The sequence below is a fragment of the Patiria miniata genome, unplaced genomic scaffold (genome assembly GCF_015706575.1).
Source record: "Patiria miniata isolate m_02_andy unplaced genomic scaffold, ASM1570657v1 HiC_scaffold_7, whole genome shotgun sequence".
NCBI lineage: Eukaryota > Metazoa > Echinodermata > Asteroidea > Valvatida > Asterinidae > Patiria > Patiria miniata.
The window spans coordinates 10,860,263-10,883,608 of NW_024037074.1; the positions used below are offsets into that span (position 1 = coordinate 10,860,263).

The window sequence follows — 23,346 nt, forward strand, 5'->3', positions numbered from 1 at the left end:
AGCGACGTTATCAAACTGCACGGGTACTTTTCGAGTACGTACCTCGACGTACCCAGCTGATCGACAGAAAACTAAATGCCATTTCTTTCTGTCACAATGTGTACTTTTTTGTACCAAACCAGATGCATAGAAGTGTGTACTTTGTCTCGCGTGATCTGGCAAGATTTGGATACATCAAATTGTAGTTAATTTAAACTGGGAACAATTTTGACTTGCCTGACAACTTCGTTAGGATCTTACACTGCACGCACCATGGCTGGCACTAAGGGAGTAGACACGGTAGATATTGTGATAATCTGCTTGTATTTTGTTGTCGTCGCTTTAGTCGGCTTGTGGGTAAGTAAAGTAACCGTTCAATTTATAACCATTTCGGTTTACATCGACAATCAGTTCTAGTTGATAGTTATCAGCGGTGGGAGTGTACTCTCTGGTTGAGAAACGGAACACTTGTTGAATGAGTAGGCCTACAGGGCGTTTCTGAGGAAATAATTCATGGTTTGTCTAATTACTTGTAAACAGAGACATTTTCGAAAATAGAATATGGTAGACTACAGATTTTACCGACACTGAAACGAACTCTTTCATGTTTCCAGTTTTGCAAGGCGTTATCTTACCGTTATAAAATATAGGTTACAATTTGTATGTTGATTTGTTGAAATTTTGTGTCGCCGATTTTTTTGGAACCAGCTTTATACCAATATTCTGTCATGATTGTGAGGGAGTATTTACGACGGCATATTTACGAAGCAGACTCGTGAAATGGCAAAGGTCGTTGGGGTAAAAAAAAAAAGTCGGGGACCCGAGTGAGGTTCAGGGTGTTGGTGCCCTTGAGCAGGATTAATTACCTCAATTTTTCTGTCTGCCCAAACAAATAGATGTGTTTGAGTTGATTGGCGTGCGAAGTTGATTATCCGGCAAAAAAATTGATATGCATGTAGATATTCTTAAGTTTTTGGACATTATTTCTGATCGCAACAATTATTATAACTCTCTTTGTTTTAACCTCATTTGTTCAGTCGATGTACAAGTCCAAGCGAAGCAATGCGAGGGGATACTTTCTAGCGGGTAGAACGATGACTTGGTGGCCGGTATGTTTCCCTTATAATGTGTCGTTACTTTTCATTTTCAAGTTATGAAATGAGTTTTCATGAATTCTGGCGGCTCTGTATTGTCCTTGAGAGGTGTTGAGGAAATATAGCCACAAAGATGAGAAACCAAAGGAGCCCAGTAATGGTTTAGAAGGCATTTTATATGTTAGACAAATGGAAATTGACTTAAATGTCAGAATCTGATATGCAAGTGTAACATTTAGTTAAGATCTCACATGAACACAACAATGACATATTTTACATAGCAAACACGGACCATCATGTTAAGGACTATTGCATAATTTCCACTTCATATAGGAGGACAAAATTATGAACTTTTCCAGACACAATAAAAATACTTTTCCTGTGGTTTAGCGATGTGATTTCTGAAGAAGAAAAAAAAACATACAGGAACTTTGATTTGACTTTTTTTTGCAGGTTGGCGCTTCCATCTTCGCCAGTAATGTCGGGACGGGTCACTTTATCGGAATGGCCGGTACTGGGGCAGTTTCGGGCTTGGCTGTCGGTATCTACGAAGTCCAGGCAAGATTTAAAAAAAAAAAAGAGAGGAAAATCTGAAGAATTTGGAAACAAATTCAAAACGCTCATTTAAAACTGTCTCACCTTAAAATAATGACTGTTTAAAATCTGGGTTGCGCAAACGAGTTACATGTATGTAAAGAAGCTATGATTACATGCTTGTTGTTATAGCAATATTTTTGTTTGTTTGTTTTTTCGATATTTCAGTGTAAAACTCACAGGGTGACAAATCAATGCGTTAAACGATGTTGCGTAGCAAAATTCACTCGCATCCCTTTTGTGAGTTGTGTCTTTTATAATAAGAACAACACTCATTATCTCGTCCTTGCGAATGTGCACTGTTATGATTTAGGAGACATTTAATTCATAGGCGTATTTAAACGTGTTTTAATTCAGTACAGTGGACAGTGGTTCTATGTAACGATGGATTTATTTGTTCAACAATTATAAATCTAAATTTTAAGCAAAGCCGATCGTTCCTTTCAAACAGGCACCTGTAATATATACCGGGCATACATTACAGGTGCATGTTATTACGGGTCCCGTGTTCTGTTTTTTTTATGTCGAGTGTGTTTGACAGCACTACGTTTATCACGCGCGTATGGGCAAGCGCCCATCATTAAATGTCACTCCCAACAGTGTATGTTAAACGTTGATTACTTAATTTGGACGGCGCTCGCTCTTTTAAAGCGGATGAGTGCAGACGAACAGTTATTGCCATTTCCAAAGAACATGCATGAGCAGATTCTGAAAGGCACTTTACGAAGTAAATCAATGTCCGAGCTAATACATCGAGCCATTACTCACTCCCTGTTGATCTACCGTCATTTTTGGTAAAAAGATTAAAGCATGGCGCTCCCCGCCGTATCGCTTGCAACACGTGAAGTGAATTATTCCTCATCACTAAAAATTTCCCGGTGACTTCGTTGTTGATGTTTTCAATTACTTCGCGTTGGTCAAGAAAGTGCTTAATGGACCGGCGTGCGAAAGCCTCGAAGTGATGATTTGAGAGAGAGAAATGACTTAAAGTTGGTATAGTATGTGCTTTTGTCAAAATGTTGATTTTCTTTTCCGAACGAAATTTAAAGGAATGTCCTGTAACAAATAATGTGCTTGTTAGTTTTTGCAGGCCTTTGTACAGTTTTTAAAAAGTGGTTTTAAATGGCGCGCACCAGGTCAGAAATTGCACACACTATTCAGAACGAATTAGGGGCGTCCGGTTCTTAATTCAAAAGTTGAAATTTATATCTTGATTCTTGTAGAGGGGCGATTTTTTTCCCCATTATTTCATAGGAAAGCTCATAGCTAATGTAAGGCTGGAAAATTTTCAATTAAATTTGAAGATCTATTTTCTAGTTGCCAAACCCAAAAAGCACATATACACCAACTTTAAAGTGTATTGACAACTGAAACTATAGGTTTTTTTCCCTTGTCGTGTTCAGGCAATCTACTATGTCCTCTTGCTCGGGTGGGTTTTCGTCCCCGTTTACACTTCTGCAGGGGTAAGAATAATAATAAGTAGTTTCTTAAAAATGTCAAGAAAATTAGTATTTGCTTCTATATATCGGTTCATTTCTCGTACCAGTAATGAAATTAGGATTACTTAAAAATCGCCTAGCTGCTTACAAGCCCTGAAGGAAATCGTCGAAGATTCGGGGGTTTTTTTTTTTGGGGGGGGTTGATTATCTATACGAAATATGTTTATTTTACTCAGAGCGAGATGTTGATTTACCTCGAATTTTTTTGAGCTCTCCTTTGAGTAGATTTTGGGTAGTCGGTGACACGAGGTCAATACGCGTGCGCACGACCCGTGCGCAGGAAATGCAAGTGAGTTGAACTCGACGAAGACCACCCCACAATGCTTTGCGAAGCGTACGTTTCCTTTACAACATTTTGTGAAGGAGATTAGTGGTCAGGGGCGGATCCAGGAATTTTTGCCGGGGGGGGGGCATCAGAAAATAAAGGTTGAAATGTAGACACGGTTTGTCTATAGACGGGATGATTTTATGTAGATAGGATAGTGAACAAATACCCCATAACCAAGTAGGCTAGTGTCCGTATTTTGTGCACAGGCGTATATTGATATCAGTATAATTATTTTGGGGTGTCAGAGCATGGGGGGCATTATTTTTTTATGAATTTTTGTGGGGAAAAAAATATTACAGGGGCTACCCAATGGTGGTGGAAGACGAGCACAAATGTTTATTCTGATGTTGTTTTCGATTCAATGTTGCAGGTATTCACGATGCCGGAGTATCTAAGGAAGCGCTACGGAGGTCAAAGGTTACGAATCGTCGTGTCCGTGTACTCGCTATTTCTGTACATCCTCATGAAAATATCGGTAAGTCCATAATGGTGCAGTGCGAGACCAACTGATCACATGTTAGGTCCATCAAAAAGATATTCTATTCCATTGAAGTCCACTTGAGATTTAAGTGGGGACAGCAGGGGGGCTCTAGACGAAGCCATTTCAGTTGTGTCGACACCTTAGGCCAAAAAAAAAAGTCTCCGGTTTCTGGTATGCGCGCGCGTCGCCGTAGCCATGCGCGTCGACAAAACGATTTTTTTTTTCAATGAAAGATGATGTCTCAAAACCGCCAAACTCGCTGGTTTTACTGGAATCCTGCTGCTGCACAATTTTAACGTGTTTTTAGATGGGGTTATGATCGAGAATAAGCTTTATGTGGCCTCTCTGGACTCCCATTATATTTGCACTAAGTTTAGTCGGGCACCATTTGCAGTCATCAGCCGACAGTTGAGGCAACAAAAATCAGGTAAAAAAAAAAGCCTTACGTTCGAGAAGCCATTGACTCGTAATGAATTATGTGATGATCTCAACATCTTTGAAGATGCATCCAGAGTTCCGTACGGCACTTTTGTCCATCGCGTATTAGTGTGCAAGGCTATGGCCAATTTTACTTTTTAATATTCCTCCAATCACTCTTTGCAACTGTTCTCCTTGTAAATGTTCACCTTCATCTAGGTCGATATCTTTTCTGGAGCCATCTTCATCCAGCAAGCATTCGATTGGAACATGTACTTTTCGACTGTGGTACTGTTGCTGTTTACTACCACATACACAGTAACAGGTACGTAGAATAATGAACAGTAATTAATACGGACGCCAATTGGTGTAAAATGCTCGGCATTTGATCATGCCACTGACTGACTTGTTTCCGTTGAATTGCTAGACGAAAATTTGCTCGACCTATCTATCAAGGAAACATTTGATCAAGAATCTGACGCAGAATCTTGGATCTATTAGGCCTGTATTAATCAAGGAAGAAGTAGCCCGAAAACCTTTCAAAGTTGTACCTTAAAAATTAAAGAATGTTCCTTTCACCTTAGATTTTGATTCTTGGTTTTACCATTTCCGAATTTCGCAAGCTTACATGTGGCGTTTCTCTTGGTTGCACATCAAGATTTCATTTTTTTTTCTAATGATAAAATTTCTTCCTTGTTGGAATTTCTGGGATTTTTTTTCAGGTGGTCTCGGGGCGGTGATGTACACAGACACGCTGGGTTCGTTCGTCATGGTCATCGGTGGATTTGTGCTCATGGGACTCGGTATGATCGCTCTCTTAAAATTTGCCAACCGATGGGGGTCCACCAACTCACCAACTGTACTACGAAGGAAAAGAGACTTTAACAAAAATTATGGTTACCAAGTTTAAGAATATCTTGTAAAATTTACCTCTTTAAATATCTGCGATTCTTCTTAGCTTATAGCCACAAACAAAGCACTTTTTAGCCACTTTAGATGACTTTCCTACATTGGAAGGGCAGGTTTCCAACATTCCCTTCCAAAGCAATGCTTCATTTCTTTAAGTTTTATTGTCATTGATGACTACATGATTGAATTAAAAGATGCACAATCGTAAAACAGTTAAAGATTAACAAAAATAATGACAGTTGTACAGCTAAGGCATATGGTTTGTTGTTTGGGTTATGTGATGTTGATGCCGTTAGTTCTGGGTCGTCTGCACGATGTTTGGTCACTGATGCTGCCCTTTTTGGCAACAAAGCAATTCAAAAATTGACATTTCCATCAATTTATTTTAATAGCTCTCGGCGAAGTAGGAGGGTACGAGGAACTACAAGTGAAGTACATGCAAGCCATCCCCAACACGACCCTGGCTGACCCGACCACGGCGTGCGGCTACCCACGAGCAGACGCCTTCAATATGATGCGGGACCCGGTCACATCGGACCAGCCCTGGCCTGGTGCGGTCATCGGGCTTTTCTTCATGGGCACTTGGTACTTCTGCGCCGATCAGGTAAAACTCGGTCATTAATTGGGATGATTGTGCTCTTATATTCCTTTTTTTAAAAACAATTTGGCGGTACGTGATTCCACGGCCGGCGACGCTAGAGCCTCGCAAAACAAATTGCGGGTATTTTGGGTCGTGCTGTACATCATGGTGCCCGGATATTATTCCCGTAATCTCGCTGTATTTTTACGTCAACTTGTTACGTTCTATTAATCATTGCGCATTTTACGACCGAGGTTTGCGGGGATGGAACCCACCCCTCAGGTCTCAAAATGGCTTTTCAGTCTGTTTAAAGTGTTCCAATTAATCATTAAAACTAAGAGAACCACGCAAAGATATTTCTAAGGAAATCGTGCCGTAACTTTGAGCGATGGTGTTTCAACGTGCAAAACGTGACACATGAAGGCTGAGCTAGCAAGATATTTGATTTGTCTCAATTTGAGACACTGACAGAGAGTCTGTGGATTTCACAGTCGTTTCTCAAACGAAATATCCACGTTTTCTTAATCAAATTATTTTTGGCCCATGCGTGTCCGATTCTGCGTTAATTAAACACATCTTATTTGACTGCCCAGCATGTTGCAACACAATCACCGAAATAGTGGTTACCAAGGATGATATATTGCTGTCTTCTTTTCGTAATGTCATCAACCATTCTGATATCTAGGTTGAACTAACATTGACATCAGCCCGTGTGCACGAATATCTGTCAATTTTTAAAACTTTGTAAATGAATTAATTACATTTTCAAAATGTAGTGTGCGTGCGAAAACTTATAGATTTTGGTTTAAGGAAATTTACAAAAGACAGACAAACGAACCAATTTCCTATGCGTTGGGTTAATTATTACAAATTGATAAATTACATTAACCTTTCCCGCCAATTCTCGTGACCAGGTGATTGTTCAGCGTGCTCTGGCGGCCAAGAACGTCACCCACGCCAAGGCGGGATCCGTGCTCGCCAGTTACCTCAAACTTGGATTGACTTTTATGATTGTCTTGCCAGGCATGATTGCACGGATACTTTTCACAGGTATAATGGTCATTTAGTAAACTCGGGGTCCACTTTTTTTCCTTGTCCCTGTTACATCTGACATCTTCGATTTTGATAATTCTGATGCACTCCTTATTGTAGTCGTCCTCCAAGAGTGATTATGAATAGCAAACTACCTATATATTGTTTGAAGTCATTCTGAATGATACTTGCATGGCAAAATACCAACGTAACAGGGATAGGTAAAATGTCACACTTTGGAAGCTAATTCATAAACTTCAAAGACATGAATCTGTGAAAATGTCGTTACGATTTCAATACGCTCTAAAAACTGTGTTTTAGCAATTAAACACAATCTCGCTATCACTTTGTAAATATGATGAAAAGCTAAACATCACGTGTCCAATTCCTAAACATTTAACTATCCATCAATACTCTAAACATGGTTAGTATATACTACATGTTTTCAAATTAGTGATAACAAGCAAGTTTTTAGAAAAGTGTTTGATTGCTAAACACAGTTTTACAGTGAACGTATAATCATTGTTGGTCAGCCCCTTCCCTTTCCCGTCAAAAAGAAAAAAAAAAGATCAAACGAAAGTACACTCTAATAACTCCCTGCTCAGTTTGGCTATTTGCTGTGCCCCGTGATACAACATTTTTTTTAATGTACGTTTTTACAGTGTTCTTTTCAGAGCCTTAAGATATTCTCGAGTGTAAGACTCGTTGACTGTCTCAGACCCAACAAAAAGTTGTACTGAAGATTTTTTTCTCTCTCTTGACAGATGATGTTGCATGCGTCGACCCGGCCGAGTGTAAACGAATCTGTGATAGTGAAGTAGGATGCAGCAACATCGCATACCCGAAGCTGGTGATGGAGCTTATGCCCAGTGGTAAGAAGTTTTAGTATTTTTTTTGCATAGATGGCATTTTTGGTGCCGTTTAACGATAAATGACAATACCCATACCTCTCCTTTGCTCAAAGTATCTTCATACACAATTCTTGGCCCGTCTGGAATGAGCCTGCTTCAATTTCAGGTGTCCGTGGTTTGATGGTGGCAGTCATGATGGCTGCCCTCATGAGTTCACTCACGTCCATCTTCAACAGCGGTAGCACCATCTTCACTATGGACATCTGGCGTCGAATTCGACCGAAGGCAACCAATAGGGAAATCATGGCTGTTGGGAGGTGAGCTGAGAACGGTTTCAGTAATTTACATCACAGAAAGCAGAATTAAATCGTGTTGCTCAATTTTTTTTCGAAATACGGCGCTGCTAATGACGTCACGAAAATTTGACACCCAAAATGCCGAGGCACGTGGCAATCTGTAGGAAGTGACGTCATTTGAGAGAGACCCTACAGAGTCTGAATCCATTTTACCGTTTCCATGGAAGGTTGACGTAACATTCAGAGGGTGAGACAGGCATCAAAAAGTCAGCAAAATACTACTGGTACCGTTATTTAAATTGCAGGTTGTTCGTGGTCTTTTTGTTGGCTGTCAGCCTCATGTGGGTACCCGTCGTCCAATCATCGCAATCGGGCCAATTAGTCGACTACATCAACTCCATGCAGTCCTACTTTACACCGCCCATCTTTGCCTGTTTCGCCATGGGCGTGGCCTGGGAGCGAACCACGGAGCAGGTCCGTTAATATTAAACGGGATCAGTGGGAGGGGTGATTATACAAAGTGGCGCGTCTATACATCAATGCAGTCCCACTTTACCCCGCCTATATTTGCCTGTCATTGACGTGGCTTGGACAGACCACGTAGACGACCCATTATCTTTAAATGGGAACAGGGTGGGGCGATTGTATAAAGGGGCGTGTCCAGACACATCAATGCCATGCGATCCTACTTTACTCTGCCCATCTGTGCCTGTTTCACCATGAGTGTGGCCTGTTTCACCTTTACTCTGGGACCAGGGGCGGGGCTATTCCATATAGGGGTGGATCCAGCCTATACAAATTCAATACATTCCTACTTTACTCCTCCCATCTGTGCCTCCCTTAAGAGATCAGGTTGTGGGGCGTGTCCAGACTCTTTCTTACAAATCAACACCGACCCTATGAAATCGACCTACAGTTTTAAATCCTTCAACTTCATGTCCATTTCTTCAGCGCATTTAAATTGCTATTTTAGTTGTATTTTCCTTTGTTTTGTCAGGGTGCCTTTTGGGGGCTCATCATCGGTATAGCCCTGGGTGTGCTGCGCATGATCCTTGACATCATCTACCCAGCACCGCCTTGTGGAAGTCCAGACACCAGACCGGCCGTGGTTTCTAAGATTCACTTCTTGTACTTCAACTGCATCGTCGCTGTCATCTCATTGTCAGTGACAATTGTGATCAGCTTATTGACACAGAAACTACCAGATGAATATGTGAGTTACTTTAGCGACACAAACAAATTACTTTCTACCACAAGGAAAAAAGCTGCATTGAGCAACGAAAGTGCACCGAAAGCATTTCTGCAAAAATATTAATGTATATCCCTTTTGAACTTCGATGTATAGGGTATACTAATTATTCTTTATATTATTTAACCAACCGTTAGCGTAATGAGCAACAATAAACAAATGGTATTTTCACGATTTCAAATTACCTTAACGAATATTCATACATGACAGGTGGTTGGGATGACGTGGTCCACACGTGGCAAACGGCCATTGGTTCCCTCTGGAAGTAGCAGGAAGATTGTGCCGGTAAGCGAGGAAGAAGACGAGGAAGAATCGGACGATGAGGTTGACAAGCAAGGTGTGTGCCTCCCTCAAGAGTCAAAATGCAGCAAATTAATTTCAAACTTTGTGGGATTACGACTTAAAAATAGGTACAGGACATGAACTTGAGTGTATATTCCGCAAATGTTATCAAATTTATAAGTTGTAAATCTCGTGTTTTCTCGTCCCTAGTCCCGCGTTGGAAGAAAGCCGTCTTCTGGCTGTGCGGCATTTCGGAAGAAGTCGACGAATCCTCGGAGAACGTCGCGTCCATCAAAGAAAATCCAAAATGGCAGAAGTTCGTGGCAGTCAATGCACTCATCGTCATCGGTTTTGCAATTGGAATTAATGTCTTCGTTTGGTAAAAAAGAAAGGCTCAGGCTTGCTATCACGTTGTGTATATAATTCGAACAAGCAGCAGCACATACAACAATCACCCCGTTAACTACATGTAGTTATGCTGCGCATCAGCCTCCTTAATTATAGAACCGTAAACCAAAAACCAAGTCGTCGGAGGCACTGTAGACGAAGATTCTCTCGAGTGTCATGTAGACGAATGTCCTCCCATCGCATACGCAGTCTGATGTTGACGGCCACCCACAACATTTGATGAATTTGAGCTTATCTTTCGACTAGCTCGGTAATGAAGGGTCGGAACTTGGAGCAACGTAGCTTAAAGCAAATAAATTAACTTACGATATCTTCGTAGCCCGATATTGTGTTAAGGCCGTGTCCGAAACGGTCTTCCAGAGTGCTACGTCTATTGTCAGCTTGTTCCGGCGAAGTTGGGTGGCGAAGACTTCGACAATATCTCTAGACAAGAGATTCAAGCGCGGCCTTATAGGCCTATAACAGTTATGACAAGGGAGTCTTCAATAAGTCGTGACAATTTGCAACGTTTTCTGAATGTGGATTATTGTGTGAAATGACACTCGACAAAATCATGGCATCTTACACCAATACGACTGACCTTTTTCTCTTCAATTCATCACGGAACGTGACTGAGATGACTTATTACTCTAGCGAGGAGGATGTATTTACCAGACTGGATAACGGTCCGTAAGAATGATTAGGGGCTTGCGAACATGCTTCGTCGTACTTACTTCCCTTTTGATTGTCACTGGGAACATCTTTAGTCTTTTCATCATGAGATTCGTAGACTTGTCCCGGTTTCCTCCCAGCTCCAAGGTGTTCCTGTCCTACGTCATTCTGTCCGATTTAGTTTACGGTATCTTTTCATTGTTCTTAATCGGCCCAGCTGCTCTCAACTTTTGGCCGTATGGAAAGTTTCTCTGCGACGCCAGCCGCGTTGTGGATTCTTGGATTTGCTCCTGTTGCGTCAATGCTGCCGTTCTCATTACGATCGACCGCCTCCTGGCTGTGCTTTACCCCCTCCGCCACGCCACAATCATCCCCAGAGGGAGAGAAAATTAATTCCAAAAAGCAACGAACTCTGACAACTCAATCACGTCTGTCAAAATAACTCAGATATGCAACTCAAAATAACATTCCTTTTTTTAATAAGTGTCATCGACAAGACCTCATGTGGACTGCTTTACTTCTAATTATCGTCGCAAAACCACACATGTCTGCATATTAATAATAATTTATACCAAATTGTATAAAGAATCATAATTTGAATAACCATACGCCAGTGTGCGCTTTCGGTGATATTGATCTACACATACAGGATAACTTTTGTGTCATCTGGTGGAAAATTAACATAGCTTTAGTGAAATATTAAATTGACAAATTAACCTTAGAAAATAATTCTCATCGCCCGTGAAGCAATCAGCTGCATGGAGCGATTTTGAGCACGTGGCATCTACTGCGTTCGTTTGTGCCCTGTATATGGCACGTCAAAGCTTTAACTTAGTCCCCCCCCCCCCTCCAAAAAAACCCCCCAAAACACGACGTACTAAGCCTAAACACACCAGCGCAAGTAGCGGCTGTATTGCAATTATTCTTCAGCCGAACCGCTGTAGCAACGCCCTGTATGTAGATACAGGATAATTGTCATGTCATCTGGTGGTAAATTAACATCCCTTTAGTAATATATTTAATTAGAATTAGAAATTCTCATCTCCCGCGAACCAATCAGCTGCATGGACATCGACTGCGTTCTTTTTGCTCGTTAGCACGTCAAAGCTCAAGCTCAATATTTCCAGAGCTTCTTGGAACAGAAAAAAAAAAACACTCCATGTACTTAGCCTACAGACACCAGCAGAAGTAGCAGCGGTATTGCAATTATTCAGCCGAACCGTTGTATATAGCAACGCTAGTAAATTCACGCAGTCGTCATTTTTCAGCGACGTTATCAAACTGCACGGGTACTTTTCGAGCACCTACCCAGCTGATCGACAGAAAACCAAATAAATCTCTTTTCTTTCTGTCACAAAGTGTACATGTCACCCCAAACCAGATGCATATCTAGTGTGTACTTTGTCTCCTGTGGTCTGGCGAGCTTGGGATACATCTAATTGTAGTTAATTAAACTGGGAACAATTTTGACTTGTCCAGTCGACTTCGTTAGGATCTCACACTGCACGCACCATGGCTGGCACTCTGGGAGTAGACACGCTAGATATTGTGATAATCTGCTTGTATTTTGTTTTCGTCGTCTTAGTTGGCTTGTGGGTAAGTAAAGTACTGTTCAATTTAACATTTCGGTTTTCATCGACAATCAGTTTTAGCTTATAGTTTTCAGTGGCTGTAGTGTATTCTCTGGTTGAAAAACGAGACTTGTTGAATAGTATACAAGGTGCTTTCTGAGGAAAGAATTCATGGTCTGCTTACATTACTTCCAAACAGGGACATTTTCGAAAATAGTTTATGGTAGACTACAGATTTTATCGACACCGAAACGAACTCTTATATTGGTTCTATAGTTTTGCATGGCTGCCCCAAAATTGGGTCAGTTGTAGCGTTATCTAACCGTTATCAAATATAGGTTACAAATTGGTATGTTGATTTGTTGTACCAACTACATGTACCAACTTATCGATTATAGTCGGGTGAATTAAACATTCCATGTGGGGGACTAATACGACCCGGGCACGAGAGATTTACGAAGTAGACTTGTGAGATGGCAAGGGTCGTTGGGGTGAAGAAAAAAAAGTCGAAATCTGCAAATAAATTAAATAATTTAAGATTGAAGTTCAGGATCTTGGTAGTCCTTTTACTGCCCAAATAAATACATGCCCATTGTGTGCCTAAGAGCACTGATACGCATGTGGTGTTCTTAAGTTCAAATATTGTTTCTGATCGCAACAATTTTATAATAACTATGTTTGATTTATCCCCATATGTTCAGTCGATGTACAAGTCCAACCGAAGCAATGCGAAGGGATACTTTCTTGCGGGTAGAACGATGGCCTGGTGGCCGGTACGTTCCCCCTACATTAATAATTGCATTGTACACGTAATTACTTTTCATTTTCAAGTTTTGACATGGGTTTTCACGAAGTGGCGGATTGTTGGGCACTGCCCTTGAGAAATGTTGAGGAAATGCTTAGTTTGTTCGCAACTGTAAGAAGATGAGGAAACCAAAGGAGCCCATAATATTTAGAATAAAATCTCAAAATGTTAAACTTAATTGATGGGAATCGACCTACTTATGCGGAAAACAGAAAAGGCGCCGAAGTCTTTCCACAAAATGGAGCGAGCACCTTTAATGTTTACTATCCAGTGACTGTATGGAATATCGCTTCTACACCATGTAATTTGAGCCACCTGACCCTCACAACCAGCCCATTCACCCCTGATTAACCTCTGGCATGTCTGGAGTATTTCTCAGGCCCCAAACAGCCAACCTCGTCCCCAGTGCTTACTTTATTTCCAACCGCGTTTCCAAAAGTAAACCCTGGATAGGAAACTTTCTTCCTGTATCCTGATTGGATGCCGCAATTGGCTAGTAATGGATTTTTATCGTGTACTTGGTGCTATATATTCACAACGTGCAGTACGTGTTTTCGCGATCATTCGTCCACGCCTTCTCGAAAATACTAATTTCCTTTCCAATATGCTCATATTAATATGAAATATGATACTGCATGTTGTCTCGATAAGATCGTAACGTACAGTTTGATTTCAAAAATCGTGTTTTCGTAACTCACGCCGTGCTCGCGCTGCTACGTATTGACTCTGTTTGTACCCCAGACGCCGCATACAAAAACAAACGCTAATGTGTAACGCATATCCAGGCACCAGACTGTTCCTCATTTGCATACGTGTGCAAAAATCTTGCACATGCAAATGATCCAATACCAGGGTGAGAGAGCAGGTAGTGGTGGGCGCGTACTGCTCGACACCCTGGGGACGAGGTTGCCAAACAGCCGTTAAAACCACAGACATAACCCCATTTGACATTCCATTTTGGTCACAGGGGTGATCGAAATAATCCCAATGTTTATAGTGCATTTGTACACAAGCCTATGTAAATGTGCACAAGCACACAGGGTTTTCCCGCCAATTTTCAACCCCTCCAGTAGGATCACAAGACTGACACCCCCTCTGAAGGATGTACTATGGTCCATACTAGGATCTGGCGATAGATGGCCCCGGGTGTGTTTACCACGTGGCCAGGACAATATAAAACATAAAAATGTGTAGAGTCAATATTCCATCCTGAATCCATGTTTTAATTAAACTGAAGAGCAAGTGTAAAATTCAGTCCATCATTTATGATTTCTTTTGCACCAAAATGCATATTTGATAAGATGGCCCATCGTGTTTTCACTTCGACTGAAGAAATAACATTTTTCCAGATAATATTAACATCATATCCCTGTGATTTAGCGATGCCATTTTTAACAACATAATCGGCTTGAGCTTGGATTGGACATCTTTTGCAGGTTGGCGCTTCCATCTTCGCCAGTAACGTTGGGACTGGTCACTTCATCGGCTTGGCCGGTACTGGGGCAGCTTCAGGCTTGGCTGTCGGTATCTTTGAAGTCCAGGCAAGATTTAAAAAAAAAACCCAGAAAATGTGAAGAATTCTGAAACAAATTTAAAACGCTTCTTGAACTGTCTCACCTTATATTAATGAAGAAGCTGGCCTGCATCCCTTTTGTTTCTTAGAAGAACAGAGCTCGTTATCTTGCCGTTTCGATTGTGCCTGTTATTTGGAGAAATTTTATTTCAAAGGCGTATTTAAACGTGTTTCAATTCAATACTGTGGTTCTATTTTACGATGGATTTATTCGTTAAACATTATAATTGACAATTATAAACAAAGCTGATCATTATTTTTAAACAGGTACTTACAATACATAGGCTTCCCCTGTTTTTTTAAAGTAATTATGTTGAGCGTGTTTGTCAGCATACGTTTACCACGCGTATATAGGTAAAAGCGCTAATCATTTAATGCCACTCGCAACAGTGTATGTTAAACGTTGATTAATTAATGGACGGTGCTCGCTGTCGTAAAGCGGATGAGTACAGACGAAAATTTATTGCCATTTCCAAAGAACATGCATGAGCAGATTCTGAAAGGCACTTTACGAAGTAAATCAATGTCCGAGCTAATACATCGAGCCATTACTCACTCCCTGTTGATCTACCGTCATTTTGGTAAAAAGATTAAAGCATGGCGCTCACCGTACCGCTTGTAACACGTGAAGTACATTTTCTTGTTTCCCTATCACTCAAAATTAAACCGTTTCCCGGTAACTGGCTCGTTGTTGATGTTTTCAATTACTTTTCATCGGTTCAAAAATGGGACTAATGGACTGGCGTGCGAAAGCCTTGAAGTTACGATTTGAGAAAGAGAAATGATTGAAAGTGTTAAAACAGCTGGAACTATAAATTTTCTCCCTTGTCGTTTTTAGGCAATCTACTATGTGCTCTTGCTCGCATGGGTTTTCGTCCCCGTTTACACTTCTGCCGGGGTAAGAATAATAAAATGAAGGTTCTTAAAATGTCATGACAATTAGTATTTGCTTCCATATGTCGGTTCATTCATGGTACCAGTAATGAAGTTATGATTAGTCAAAAGTCGCCCACTGCTATACTCAAACCCCTGAAGAAACGAGTCGAAGAAATGATATCTGTAAAATGTAGATGTTGATTTACTTTGAGCTCTCCTTGGGTAGATTTTGGGTAGTCGGTGTCACGGGGTCAACACGCGTGTGCACTACCCGTGCATTGAACATGGCAATCGGACCTACCCACAACGCTTTGCGTTTCCTTCACAACATTTTGCGAATGGGATTAGTAGTAATTGCATATGCAGTAGCGTCCTTAGATAATGCAAGCACAATGGTTGATTTTGGTGTTGATTTCGGCTATTATTTTGTTGTTGTTGAAGGTGTTCACCATGCCGGAGTATCTAAGGAAGCGTTACGGGGGTCAAAGGTTACGAATCGTCGTGTCCGTCTTCTCGCTGTTTCTGTACATCCTCATGAAAATATCGGTAAGTCCATAATGGTGCAGTGCGATACCAACTGATCACATGTTAGGTCCATCAAAAAGATATTCTATTCCATTGAGTCGATAGGCTGAAGTATGAATCCAAATCACATGTTATATAAGACCATCAAAAATGTTTATTTCGTGCTCATTAAGTATCATCGCTCAATCTCTTGATAAGTATGGCGTCTCATACTGAAAGGCCACACTACGGAGATCTAGAGGTGACATTTGAGTTATTAAGATCCTGGGCGTGTCGACACGTACCTTACGTTCGAGATGTCATTGTCTCGTAACGAATTATGTAAAGATCTCAACATCTTGGATGGCACCTCCTAGAGCTCACACGTCACTTTTATCCATCGTGTATTAGTTTGCAAGGCTATGGCCATTTTTATCTTCTTCCAATCACTCTTTGCAACTGTTCTTTTCTTAATTTGTCTTCTTAATCTAGGTCGATATCTTCTCCGGAGCCATCTTCATCCAGCAAGCATTCGATTGGAACATGTACTTATCGACTGTGGTACTGTTGCTTTTTACTACCACATACACAATCACAGGTAAAAATGCACGATATAAAAATACTATAAAGGTGCTGTCATTTACTTGGACCAGAGTGGCGCATAGAAATTCTCGTCCATGGCTGACTCGCTTCCGTTGAATTGCTACAACAAAAACTTGCTCAGTGTCTATATTATATTTAAATCTGACGTAGAATATTGGATCTGTAGGGCCTGATACTAATTTAGCATTACCACAAAATGTTTAAAAGTACTACTTAAACAAATAAAGATGCAGCTCTCTTGGCTTGGAGCAAATTGTAAACATTTTGATTTTTGAGTTTACAAATATTTCTGAACTGCGCTAGATAGGCCTATGTATTCTGAGTCTATCTTGGTGACTCTCATAGTTTTTTCTTCTAATTTTAAACTTTCTTTTTCCTGCAGGCGGCCTCGGGGCGGTGATGTACACAGATACGCTGGGTTCGTTCGTCATGGTCATCGGTGGTTTTGTGCTCATGGGACTCGGTATGATAACGTTCATCACTATCTTATTGTTTTTATTTGGCTGGGCGTCCAGCATGCTCGCCAGAAAAAGTGGTTACCAATTTGGAGAATATCTCAGTGTAAAATTTAACCACTTCAATGGATGCGATTCATTTTGGCCATAATCAGAAAGACACTTTTAGACACTTCAGATGACTTTCTTTGAATTTGAGAACAATCTGGTTTTAAAAGAATAATTTAATAATAATTTGGCAATTCTTCAATTCAAACAATTCTTTTCGTAGCAAGCCTTTATTTTTGAATTAGGTCATTTGTGTTTGTTTGCATGAACAGATTCCGAGTCGTAAAATAGATTTTGAGATGATTAAAAAAATATTGCCACTGCTCATTATGCTTTGTTGTTCGGGTGCATGTGAATGGCGTTGATGGATTGCCTGCGCGATGTTTTTGGTTACTGGAGCTGCCTTTTTTGGCTGCAAAGCAATTTCAAAATTGACACCTCTATCAATTTTGTTTCAACAGCTGTCGGCGAAGTAGGAGGCTACGAGGAACTAATAGTGAAGTACATGCAAGCCATCCCTAACACGACCCTGGCTGACCCGACCACGGCGTGCGGCTACCCACGAGCAGACGCCTTCAATATGATGCGGGACCCGGTCACATCGGACCAGCCCTGGCCTGGTGCGGTCATCGGGCTCTTCTTCATGGGCACTTGGTACTTTTGCGCCGATCAGGTAACGATCGGCCATTAATTGCAATGATTGTGCTTTCATTCATTTTTTTGTGGATTTGTACTTTGAAAGGGCGTTTAATAAAAATTCACCCAATTTCAACCATTACGTAGTTCAACCAAATTGAGTTCACATGGCAAGATGCGCAAGATTTGAGAATTTAAATAGGATTGATGTTAAATTTCCGACGTACCGTATCACTGCGAAATGCCACAGTTTTGGTATGCTACGTTCCATAAAATACGTACCATTTACTGGCCACATACATAGAGTGGTCTTTCACAAACGGTATAATATTGAGAATTATTATCTACAAAATACAGACATTTTTTCCGATTGCATTTTACAGAACGCTTTTTTCCCCAACTTCATTTGGCATGTAAATATCTTATGGGCATACCAAATTTTAAAAGAATAGAGCGTGCAAGTCTCGCCAGATCACCGTTCACGTGTTCACTGTCATGTGAGCGTCGCGGTACCAAACACTGATAGTCTAGTCACAGACTCCCGTGTCAGAATTGTTTTACCCAATTGTCATCTGCATGATAAAATTAATAATCTTTTAGTCATCAATGCGCAATATTTTCAAATATAGCGTAAGCTGTATTTGTTGCCCTTGACAGGATAAACCCAGTCAGGCCACAAAATAAATGCAACAAATAGGACGCTAAACACGTTGTAAAATCCCATACATGCATGCTCGGATGTGTAGGCCTATATTCCCATAAAATCCCTGTATTTTTAGGTCAACTTGCTGCGTTCTTTTAATCATTGCGCATTTCACGGCCTAGGTTTGCGGGGGTGGAATCCACCCTTGATCCCGGCCGGTCTCAAAACGGCTGTTTAAGTTTCAGTCTAAAGTGTTCAAATTCATTAAAAACGAAGAGTACCAAGCAGAGTGGTTTTACCCTGGCGACGCCTAGCTCAAGTCTTCTCCGTATCGGAGATTGTTGAGCCAGTGTTGACTTTGTCGTATGGTTTGATAATTATTTGAAATACAGTCACCTATTTTATCTTCAGTCCGGCCAGTGAAACTTTTTGAATGATGTGGGATTATCAAGTCAGATATTTCTGAGGAAATACGTGCCGTCACACTGAGCGATGGTGTTTAAACGTACAAAACGTGACGAACGCTGAGTTCGCGAGATGTTTGATGTGTTTTAATTTGAGACCCACTGTCAGAGGGTTTGTGGATTTTGCCGTCATAGGTTCTCAAACGAAATATCCAAGTTTTAAATCAAATTATTTGTAACACATACGTGTCCGATTCTGCGTTAAACAAATCTTATATGACTGCCTGATACCGAAGAAGTCGCATACGAGTACATAGGGCCTACCACTCGTTTCTTTCGTAATTTCATCAACCAATCCGATAGCTAGGTTTAACTAACATTGAAACCTGCACATGTGCACGAATAACTGTCAATCTTTAAAACTCTGTGAAGAACAAATACATTAATTACATTTTCAAACATAGTGTAGGCTTTTGTGTGGAAACTATTCGAGGTTTTGGTTTAAGGAAATTTACAAGAGCCAGACAGACGAACCAATATTATTCTAGTGCGGTTTTTTTCTACAGGTGATATGATGGGTGAAACATTAAACATTGAGAAATGACATTAATCTTTCCCGCCAATTCTCGTATCCAGGTGATTGTTCAGCGTGCTCTGGCAGCCAAGAATGTCACCCACGCCAAGGCGGGATCCGTGCTCGCCAGTTACCTCAAACTCTGCATGATCTTCATGATAGTCTTCCCAGGCATGATTGCACGGATATTATTCACAGGTAGAAACATGGGATCCACTTTTACACCTGTCCGTCCCTGTTAAATGATTTTATAGTTCCTGCGGTCGTTCTCCAAAAAAGTGATTATGACTCCAAAAAAGTAGCTTGTTCCCAAACAATAAAAAAATCGTTTGGAGTCCGTTCTAAATGATACTCTACGCAGTAGCGTAGCCAGTATGTTTTACAGTGTGTGGGGGAACACCAGCATGTTATGAGGGGGCGCAAAAGGCGGACCCATTAACAACATTTCCCCAATTTTCAGGCCAACGCAAGTACTGCAAATTAAAAAAAAAAAATAAAAAAAAAAATCTGGGAGGGGGTGCCGAACCTCTCGTGACGTTATTCACGTCAAGCCGTTCGGGAAAGGGAAGTAAAAAAAAAGGCATCTGGATTCATCTTTGTTTAAATAACTCAAACAATCCTTTAAAAAGACACTTAAATTAATTTTTTCACTGTCTCATTCCCAGATTGCAACGTGTGGGAGTAAAATGCATAGGTTGAATTTATGTCTTTGGAAATAAGAGACTACACGTGATGTTACCGCAAGACGTATTGTCTGTCTATCAAGAGAACTTACAAGTCTTCCTTACAAATCTTTTCTCTCACTTGACAGATGATGTTGCATGCGTCGACCCGGCCGAGTGTAAACGAATCTGTGATAGCGAAGTAGGATGCAGCAACATCGCATACCCGAAGCTGGTGATGGAGCTCATGCCAAGTGGTAAGATTTTTTTTGCATATGTAATTATAGATGGCACTGTACCGTTTGACGGTGAATTATATTACCTATGCCTCTCCTTTACTCAAAGTATGTTCATGCAACACTTTTGCCCGTCTTGAATGACGCTGCCTCCCTTAAAGTTCCCTGTGTTCAATTTCAGGTGTCCGTGGTTTGATGGTGGCAGTCATGATGGCCGCCCTCATGAGTTCACTCACGTCCATCTTCAACAGCGGTAGCACCATCTTCACTATGGACATCTGGCGTCGAATTCGCCCAAAGGCAACCAATAGGGAAATCATGGCCGTTGGGAGGTGAGCTGAGAATGATTTCAGTATATTTGACATCACATAAAACAGAATTAAGACAAGTCGTAAGAAATATTCTGATCATAACACATCCATTATAGGTCTCTCTCATAGGACGCCATCTTCGTAGGAAAATTACAGCTACGTGTTCAACGCCACCGGGTGCATGTGATCGTGAGCGCGGTGTGCAAAGTTTCTAAAATGTTTCAAAAATGATTTACCAACGTAGGTTGGCGTAAAATTCAGTGAGTGAACCGGTTTACTGTTCTTTAAATTGCAGGTTGTTTGTGGTCTTCCTGTTGGCTGTCAGCCTCATGTGGGTACCCATCGTCCAATCATCGCAATCGGGTCAAATTTTCGTCTACATCAACTCTATGCAGTCTTACTTTACCCCTCCCATCTTTGCCTGTTTTGCCATGGGCGTGGCCTGGGGACGAACCACGGAGAAGGTCTGTTTTTCTCAAATTGGATCATGGGTGGGACGAGAGCATAAAGGGGCGTGTCCAACTGTCCATACACATCAATTCCATGCAGTCCTACTTTACTCCACCCATCTTTGCCTGTTTTGCCATGGGCGTGGCCTGGGGTATCTATCCTTGAATAGGAACAGGGCGGGGCGATCGCATAAAGGGGTGTGTCCAAACAATGTAATGCAACACGTGTTCTACTTTACTCCTCCCATCTTTGCCTTCATAAAGGAATCAGGTTGGGCGATAGTTTACTGGGGCGTGTCCGGACTCTTTCTTGCAAATTAATGGTTATGAAATCGACCTGCAGTTTAAAACCCTTCAACTGCATGATCATTTCCGAGCGTAAATTGCTTTTTTTAGTTGTTGTTTTTTTTTCCTTTGATTTTGTCAGGGTGCCTTTTGGGGGCTCATCATCGGTATTTTCCTGGGCATGCTGCGCATGATTCTTGACATCATCTACCCAGTACCGCCTTGTGGAAGTCCAGACACCAGACCGGCCGTGGTGAAGATTCACTACTTGTATTTCAACTGCATCGTCGCTTTCATCTCACTGGCCATAACAATTGTGATCAGCTTATTGACAAAGAAACTACCAGATGAATATGTAAGTTACTTTATGCGAAACAAAGACCTTTTTTACAAACAAAAGACTATATAAAAACATGTAAATTTGCGAGTCACTTTCAAACAAAAGACTATATAAAAACATGTAAATTTGCGAGTCACTTTCTAAGAAAAAAATGCATTGAGCAAAGAAAATGCACCATTTAGAAAGAATTTCTGCAAATGTATATCCCTTTTGAACTTCGATGTATAGGCCAAAATATTTGTTTAATTAATCTTTACATCATTTAGCGTAATGAGCAACAATAAACAGATGGTATTTTCACGATTTCAAACTACCTTGATGAATATTCATACGTAACAGGTGGTCGGGATGACGTGGTGGACACGTGGCAAACGGCCATTGGCTCCCTCAGGAAGTAGCAGGAAGGCCGTATTGGTAGAAGAGGAAGAAGACGAGGAAGAATCTGAAGACGAGATTGACAAGCAAGGTGTGTGCTGCCCTCAAGAGTCAAAATGCAACTTAAAATAATTTCAAAATTTGTGGGATCATTAAAAGGTATATAGGACATGAATATAAATTAATGTACATCATGTAAATCTCGTGTTTTCTCTTCTCCAGTTGCGTCATTCCCACGTTGGAAGAAAGCCGTCTTCTGGCTGTGCGGCATTTCGCAAGAGGTCGACGAATCCTCGGAGAACGTGGCGTCTATCAAAGAAAATCCAAAATGGCAGAAGTTCGTGACAGTCAATGCACTCATCGTCATCGGTTTTGCAATCGGAATCAATGTTTTAGTTTGGTAAAACAGATTATTTACAAGAATTGCACCCAAGGTTTAATAGCTCAGGTTAATACCTTTCACGTTGTGTATATAATTATCATTTAACCATATTGACGCGCCAGGTCGTTATGCGCCGTACCGGTTTGCAACTTTTTGGGGGAAGATTTTTTTTTATTGTGCTCAGAGTCCGCGTTGGCATTATCGGCTCGATAGATGCTCTAGCATGTTTAATAACAAATTGTGGTTTATGCCTATACAATTGATTTTTAATTGTGATTTGATGTAATAATTTCCATAAGTAGCAAACACGTTGCAATGCCAAACTAGTAGGATTGCAATGGTCGTGTAATGATAGACCATAATAATAGCTCCATGGATAGACCTAAGACATTATGACGCGTCCTACCTGGCTCTCATAGGAAAACGCACACTAGTGTAAACAAAGCGTGACGTCATTATGTTATATTTCTATTCGCGCTCTGTAAAACCACATGAAGCAAGACGATTCATAATTATAATCTAGTCGTACCATGGAGCTATGTACTTCCATGGTTGTACTATATGCATGTAATCATCATTATAACCAGTTAATTTACGTTCAGCTGTGCCTTATCGGAGTGACAACGTCGAAGTGGATGATTTGAAATGATCGTATAGGCTATTTCATATTATTTTATATTAACAATATAACCGCCTGCTTAACTGTAGCCATTAATTGTACGCAAGTCGGCAGGACATTAATTGTGGACCATTAACCTGGTGGGCCGCTTCGTCTTTTTTGCAATCTCGATGATTTGGTCAATTTTATTGTCCACGTCGTTCTTATCCATGATTAAACAATTACTGTGTTGTAAACATGAGATGCTTCAATGTGATAACGGATAATACCTCAATTGCGGTCTTTTTTTACGGGGTCCTATGTTTATAAAAAGGCCGGTTGAAGTAATTTGAGTGCAGCCTTGCG

The 23,346-nt window shown here is 40.9% G+C and overlaps 2 protein-coding genes across 2 annotated transcripts; both read left to right on the top strand.

Moving 5' to 3' along the window:
* The first annotated feature begins 234 nt into the window (after positions 1-234).
* Positions 235-11,468, top strand: LOC119745650 (sodium/glucose cotransporter 4-like). The gene is made up of 15 exons (XM_038222162.1): positions 235-336; positions 1,017-1,088; positions 1,527-1,631; positions 3,071-3,130; positions 3,865-3,969; positions 4,612-4,717; positions 5,115-5,195; positions 5,694-5,905; positions 6,796-6,931; positions 7,678-7,785; positions 7,931-8,081; positions 8,366-8,534; positions 9,058-9,273; positions 9,520-9,646; positions 9,802-11,468. Exons 1-15 carry the CDS (start codon positions 253-255, stop codon positions 9,972-9,974), a joined length of 1,905 nt encoding a protein of 634 aa, XP_038078090.1. The 5' UTR covers positions 235-252; the 3' UTR covers positions 9,975-11,468.
* Positions 11,469-11,516: 48 nt separating this feature from the next.
* LOC119745649 (sodium/glucose cotransporter 4-like) lies at positions 11,517-23,184 on the top strand. The gene is made up of 15 exons (XM_038222160.1): positions 11,517-12,246; positions 12,923-12,994; positions 14,463-14,567; positions 15,438-15,497; positions 15,917-16,021; positions 16,472-16,577; positions 16,965-17,045; positions 17,547-17,758; positions 19,405-19,540; positions 20,154-20,261; positions 20,422-20,572; positions 20,847-21,015; positions 21,428-21,640; positions 21,965-22,091; positions 22,223-23,184. The coding sequence occupies exons 1-15, from the start codon at positions 12,163-12,165 to the stop codon at positions 22,402-22,404; spliced, it is 1,911 nt and encodes a 636-aa protein (XP_038078088.1). The 5' UTR covers positions 11,517-12,162; the 3' UTR covers positions 22,405-23,184.
* The last annotated feature ends 162 nt before the right edge of the window (positions 23,185-23,346 follow it).

What these genes read in the sequence shown, in the direction of transcription:
- LOC119745650 (XM_038222162.1), top strand. Translation starts at nt 253, where the DNA reads ATGGCTGGCACTAAGGGAGTAGACACGGTAGATATTGTGATAATCTGC. An exon ending in GAACGATGACTTGGTGGCCG is followed by an intron (nt 1,089 to 1,526) that starts GTATGTTTCCCT and finishes TTTTTTTTGCAG; the next exon opens with GTTGGCGCTTCCATCTTCGC. An exon ending in TGCACGGATACTTTTCACAG is followed by an intron (nt 6,932 to 7,677) that starts GTATAATGGTCA and finishes CTCTCTTGACAG; the next exon opens with ATGATGTTGCATGCGTCGAC.
- LOC119745649 (XM_038222160.1), top strand. Translation starts at nt 12,163, where the DNA reads ATGGCTGGCACTCTGGGAGTAGACACGCTAGATATTGTGATAATCTGC. An exon ending in TACCACATACACAATCACAG is followed by an intron (nt 16,578 to 16,964) that starts GTAAAAATGCAC and finishes TTTTTCCTGCAG; the next exon opens with GCGGCCTCGGGGCGGTGATG. An exon ending in TGCACGGATATTATTCACAG is followed by an intron (nt 19,541 to 20,153) that starts GTAGAAACATGG and finishes CTCACTTGACAG; the next exon opens with ATGATGTTGCATGCGTCGAC.